Source organism: Triticum dicoccoides, chromosome 2B, assembly GCF_002162155.2.
Source record: "Triticum dicoccoides isolate Atlit2015 ecotype Zavitan chromosome 2B, WEW_v2.0, whole genome shotgun sequence".
Lineage (NCBI taxonomy): Eukaryota > Viridiplantae > Streptophyta > Magnoliopsida > Poales > Poaceae > Triticum > Triticum dicoccoides.
Genome location: NC_041383.1, coordinates 516,191,047 through 516,196,985, shown reverse-complemented (window position 1 = coordinate 516,196,985; position 5,939 = coordinate 516,191,047). Strand labels below are relative to the sequence as shown.

At 51.1% G+C, this 5,939-nt stretch overlaps 1 protein-coding gene across 2 annotated transcripts; it reads left to right on the top strand.

Moving 5' to 3' along the window:
• The first annotated feature begins 311 nt into the window (after positions 1 to 311).
• Positions 312 to 5,699, top strand: LOC119364572 (probable WRKY transcription factor 34). Of its 2 annotated transcripts, none has more exons than XM_037630057.1 (6): positions 312 to 651; positions 1,789 to 2,212; positions 2,723 to 2,884; positions 3,660 to 4,570; positions 4,660 to 4,818; positions 4,916 to 5,699. In XM_037630057.1, exons 2-6 carry the CDS (start codon positions 1,802 to 1,804, stop codon positions 5,463 to 5,465), a joined length of 2,193 nt encoding a protein of 730 aa, XP_037485954.1. In that variant the 5' UTR covers positions 312 to 651; positions 1,789 to 1,801; the 3' UTR covers positions 5,466 to 5,699. The 2 variants fall into 2 exon arrangements, with proteins under 2 accessions (XP_037485954.1, XP_037485955.1); XM_037630058.1 differs by lacking the exon at positions 312 to 651 and adding an exon at positions 1,554 to 1,671.
• The last annotated feature ends 240 nt before the right edge of the window (positions 5,700 to 5,939 follow it).

Here is a 5,939-nt window from a genome sequence, read left to right as displayed (position 1 = left end):
AATCCTCTGAAATTTTAATGTGCGTTAAGCGCGCAATCATCTGAACAATAAAGGTGTGCCGACTGCACGTTAATTGCTGAAAAAATGGCAGAAAACACCAGAACCTCCGAGATAAAGAAACAACCAGTGAATTCACCAAGAAAGAAAAATGCAGAGGAAAAGAGCAATTCCATCTCTCTCTCTCTCTAAAAAAGAGAAAGAGAAAAGCTGCAGTTCGCAGGAGAGAGATGAACGGCGAGCATGCCATCAATGCCATCCATGTTTCTCTCTCCTCTCACCGTCATCCCTCCTCGGGTTCCAACGAATCCCTCCGCACATCTCCCACCTTCTTGGTCAAACCGCCCCTCCTCCTCTCTCTCTCCTCTGTTTTCTGTTTCTTCTTCTCCTCTCTCTAGGATAAAAGAACTGTGACAGGGAAGAGAGAGAGAGAGAGAGAGACAATGGGAGAGGGGAGCCGAGTAATAATGGCAGGAGGAACCTTCTTTTCCTGACTCCCTGCGGCTGCAGCTCATCATTTGTCTCTGATCCTTGTGCCTTGTTCCCTCTGCGGCTGGTCTTGGCCATTGGTGGACTGAGCCATCGCCGGCAGGGAGAGGGGGGCATCGCCGTTGGGGCTTCCTGCGATTCGCATTTCTCCGCAATCCCACCAAGGTTGGTCTCCCTTCTCTGTCCAACGTTCCTTGATCAAATCTCTCTCTGTGGGATATCCCGCATTCCGTTCTTGCGAGGAGATTCCGTCCTTCCTCCCTGCGCTTTGGCATGTGTTCTTTGTGATCCGAATTTCTTCTCTTATGACAAGATCCTATCATTCTGATGTCATGTTTCGATTCCCTTCCTTGAAAATAAATCAGAGTTTGGGGTTGTCGAAATGCGCCTTAACAGTTGTGTTTTGTTTTATAAAAATGTGGCTTGGCTGGATTTTCCTTTCCCTGCGTAATGCGTGTTGTTTTGGGTCCAATTTCGTTTAAATTTCACTTTTGTGTATAAATGCCTTATCCGCCCCGTTTTTCAAAAATAGGCCAAACCTCCTCGCCGATTGACATGTGGAGGAAAAGTTTGATTTGAAATGCCTGTCTTCTCCTTTTTTATCTCTGGTTTTGTTTGGTTCCTCCAGCTCGCAAGATAAACGATCCTCCATTTCCGCATCCCGCAGACGATTCGAATCAAAGAAGCAACCTCTTTTTTTTCTTATCGTGGTATTACTTACGTTGTTTGGCTCAAAAGTGCGTCCTTGACGATCCCAGCCCTCCTATGTCTTTTATCAAATTCTTCACCGTTTCCGCCAAACTTGGAGCAATTTTGAAGGGCTTTAGGAGAAAAAAAGTTGTTCCCTGTTGTCATGCGCCTCGAGCTCCGAGCCCCGAATCAGCATGCTGTTGCGTTGAGGGGTCCATGGCCTCTTCCTTTCCTGTTCTTGGAGTGAATAAGATGGAACAGCCGCTCCCCACCTTTTATTTTCGGCTCCTTTTCTGGCAGTACATTCAACTTCTTTGTGGATGACTGTGCCGGTCGCATCAACCTAACCTTTTGATGTTATACGGGTTGTCGTTTACCCGGGGGCATGGACATGCTTTCATTTTTGGAATCAGCTTTCTGCTCGATAAGATCCTCTTGTTTTTGCAACTCGAAGCCAATTCTTTGATCCTTTTGGTGTTCGAGCCAAAGATTTGTGTGAGGCCAACAAACTGCATTACATCCGTTGGCTCCTTTTCTCTGTTCTTGTCGTTGATGATGTTTCTGCCCTGCTGTCTTTGCTGAATTTTACCTGGCTCTCGTCTCCGAATGCAGGTTCCATGCTGAGATGGACGGCCACACCCACCTAGCCATGGAGTGGAAGGACCAGAGCCCAGGGGCAGACTGCAGCATGCTGCCGAGCTTCCTCACCGACCCGTTCCCCGCGGACCCCCTGGTGGAGGACTGCGACGGCGGCAACGACGGCTCCGAGGGGGCCGGGTTCGAGAGGCACGGCCTGTCGGTGGCCGTGGGCTCGCCTCAGGAGGAAGGGAAGCCGGCGACGCCGCACTTCGGCCAGAGGTCCAGCTCCAGCAGCAGCCTCTCCGAGCGGATGCAGGCCAGAGCTGGGTTCAGCGTCGCCAAGCTCAGCATGCCTGGCAGCGAATATTCAGGAGCCCAGTCGCCTTACCTGACCATCCCGCCCGGCCTCAGCCCCGCGTCGCTGCTGGAATCGCCGGTGTTCCTCTCCAATGCCATGGTATGGATTGTGTTTCGATTTTCATGCTTGTGATTTCCAGCGTCAGAGTGTAGGGATTGTTCTTAATATTGTCAGTGGGATGCTAGATTGGCAGGTTAAGTATGCTTGCTTTACTGAACTTTGGAAATTTCTGTAAGTCCATGAAAGTTTAACTTTGTCATTGCCACCAAATAGCCCACCTATATATACCCGAGGAGATTTTCCTTCCTTGACATACTCTGAGGGGATTTTGTTACCGTTGCCAAAATAAAAGCAAATGGAAGTTTGTATATTTCTGTTCCTTTTCGTGTACTACTCCCTCCGTCCGGAAATACTTGTCATCAAAATGAATAAAAGGGAATGTATGTACATGTATTTCAGTTCTAGATACATTCATTTTTGTTCATTTTGATGACAAGTATTTTTGGACAGAGGGAGTATGAATGAACTCGAGTATGCAATTTCAAATTAAACAACAGACACCATGATACTGAAGTTACTACCTAAATGTTTTATTATGCTATGCTTCAGGGCCAGTCCTCGCCAACCACTGGGAAGTTACTCATGCTTGGTGATACCAATAACAACAATAATGCTCGGCTTGAACCTCCATCAGTTGAAGATGGTCCCCGTGCATTTTCTTTCAAGCCTTTGGATCTAAAATCATCACAGTACACCGCTGAAGGGAAGAAGGTGAGCAGCTATGTGAAATTGTGTATAGTCAGCCTTTATTCCTTGCACTGGAAAAACAAATCAAGTACTCCCTCCGTCCGGAAATATTTGTCATCAAAATGGATGAAAATGGATGTATCTAAAACTAAAATACATCTAGATACATCCATTTCAATGACAAGTATTTCCGGACGGAGGGAGTAATAGCATTACGCTTCTTTGCTGAACCATATTGTGGGGGAGATGTTCCACATGTAACAACCATGAATGACTGATGTGATTCGTTGAGTTTTTCTTCTTATCCTCATCCGCATACCCACATTTGAAATGTTTACCTTTTGTGACCATGGAGCTAGGTATAGCTGACTATTTTTCAGTGTATGCATGAATTGTCAATTTTATCAACTGGACTTTGTGCATACAGAGAATGCAGTTTTTTCAAATAGTGGGGGCACTGTAATTTTTCTATTTAAACAGCGTTTCGTACGACTAGTTAAAGCAAGGTGGCTGATAAGCCTGTTTACCATTATTGTTGGTATTTAATGGAATAAGTGAAAGACAGCTTTGTAAGTACTACCAACATGGTTCATGGTTAAAACTAGATAAATCAGCAGAGTACAACTTATATTTTCGTTAACGCAGTGAATGACAGTTTAAGGCTCTGATATAGTATATGCTTTTGTTGCTTTTTGCCGCCTGTGGCTGATGGTATGAAACTGTTAATATATTCATGAAATTAGAACAAAACTTTTGAATTCCCTCGTTCCTTGTGTGGAACATCTTCCTTTGCCTTCAGGCATCTCTACCCAACAGTCAGCACCCATCAGCACCAAGCAGAGATGTTCCTGTCAAGACAGAAACCAACATTCAGACGACGACTCGAGGCGCCAATCCGCTGGGCCATCTGAACCAAGCGCAGTTCAACAACGGGCAAGACCTCATGAAGCGCAGCTACCATGACTGCAACAACAAGCGCAACCGCCTGCCAGCTGACAGTGCCACGGCGGGCGGCGACAACAACGCACCGCCTCCAGACCATGGCCCACCGGCGACGGCGGTGGACAGCGAGGCGGCGAAGGGAGATTACCCTGCAGCGGTGGCCACGGCCGCGCCGGCCGAGGACGGGTACAGCTGGAGGAAGTACGGGCAGAAGCAGGTGAAGCACAGCGAGTACCCGCGGAGCTACTACAAGTGCACGCACCCCAGCTGCCAGGTGAAGAAGAAGGTGGAGCGGTCGCACGAGGGCCACGTCACGGAGATCATCTACAAGGGCACGCACAACCACCCCAGGCCTGCCGCCCAGAGCCGCCGACCTGCCGGCGGCGCGCAGGTTCACCCGTTCAATGACGCGCAGATGGACGCGCCTGCGGACAACAACAACAACGGCTACGGCAATGCTGGTGGCTCGCAGCCGAACGCGGAGGCGAGGTCGCTGTGGCACGCGGGCGTGGCTGTCCAGGACTGGCGCGGCGATGGGCTGGAGGCCACGTCGTCCCCCTCGGTGCCCGGCGAGCTCTGCGACTCGTCGGCTTCGATGCAGGTCCATGACGGTGCTGCCTGGTTCGAGTCTCCGGAAGGCGGCGTGGATGTCACGTCTGCCGTGTCTGACGAGGTGGACGGGGATGACAGGGTGGCCCATGGCAGCATGTCCCAGGGCCAGGGCGCCGCCGATACCACCGAGGGCGATGAACTCGAGTCCAAGAGAAGGTTATACAATCTCATCTCTGCACGCATGCACCGTATGTTCGTTTAGAAAGAAAATGTGTGTGCTCATTTTGGGTGGACTAATGTTTCAGGAAGCTGGAGTCGTGCGCCATTGACATGAGCACTGCGTCCAGAGCTGTGCGCGAGCCTCGGGTCGTGATCCAGACGACGAGCGAGGTGGACATCCTCGACGACGGCTATCGCTGGCGCAAGTACGGGCAGAAGGTCGTCAAGGGCAACCCGAATCCAAGGTACGTACGTCAGAAACACGAATCGACTTTCCTTGGAGCAATGTAGTACTGTATGTAGGTATGGCAGACTCTCATGGATCGTAACCTTGCATCGCAGGAGCTACTACAAGTGCACGCACCCGGGGTGCTCGGTGCGGAAGCACGTGGAGCGCGCGTCGCACGACCTCAAGTCCGTGATCACCACGTACGAGGGCAAGCACAACCACGAGGTCCCGGCCGCGAGGAACGGTGGCCACGGGAGCTCGGCGGCGTCCGGCGGCACGGGGGCGTCGCAGCTGTCCCACGCGCGCAGGGCGGAGCCGCCGTCGGTGCAGGACGGGCTGATGAGGCTGGGCGGCTGCGGCGCGCCCTTCGGCCTGCCGCCGAGGGACCCGCTGGGGCCGATGGGCAACTACCCGTGGCCGCCGCCGAGCCTGCCGATGCCGTCGGGGCTCGGCGCCGTGGAGGGGCTGAAGCTCCCCATGCTGTCCCCGTCGCTGCACTCGGTGTTCAGGCAGAGGCAGGCGATGGAGACGGCGGCGGGGTTCAGGGTGCCCAAGGGCGAGGTGAAGGACGAGGCCGCCGGGGCTGGCGCTGGGGGCGGCGCGGCGGCGGCGGCGGCGTATCCGCAGATGATGAGCAGGCTGCCCCTGGGGCACCGGATGTAGATAATAAAAGCAGGAGGGTCGGTTTAGAGGGCTAATTAGATTAAATTGGTTATTAATGTTCGATAAGTATACGGTGGAAACAATCACCCTTACTTCTTGCTACTATTTTCTTTTTCATCTTCCTGCTACAAGTTCGTTTAATTTTCTCCATGTATCGTTAGCGATTTAGTGTATCGGGTTTAATCCTCTGTTTGTCTTAATAACCGGCATTACGAAGCTTCCATTTTGGGTTCATGCGGTCTTTCAGAACATTAGTTTGCAACTTTATTTTTAAACTCGCATTTGCTAGCCAATTTGTTTCATTTCAGACTTTCAGTAGACCAACCTCTTATCTTTTTCAAAGAACGCCATCATCCCCTTGGCGAAGACTACAATCTGCAAAACATCCTACTGAAACAACCACAGCAGATCTTCTCAAAGCAATCCTAAGGAGCTCTCCTCGGTGATGATCGAGCAGGCGCAAACATTTGAGGA

What these genes read in the sequence shown, in the direction of transcription:
- LOC119364572 (XM_037630057.1), top strand. Translation starts at nt 1,802, where the DNA reads ATGGACGGCCACACCCACCTAGCCATGGAGTGGAAGGACCAGAGCCCA. An exon ending in TGTTCCTCTCCAATGCCATG is followed by an intron (nt 2,213 to 2,722) that starts GTATGGATTGTG and finishes GCTATGCTTCAG; the next exon opens with GGCCAGTCCTCGCCAACCAC. An exon ending in ACACCGCTGAAGGGAAGAAG is followed by an intron (nt 2,885 to 3,659) that starts GTGAGCAGCTAT and finishes CTTTGCCTTCAG; the next exon opens with GCATCTCTACCCAACAGTCA.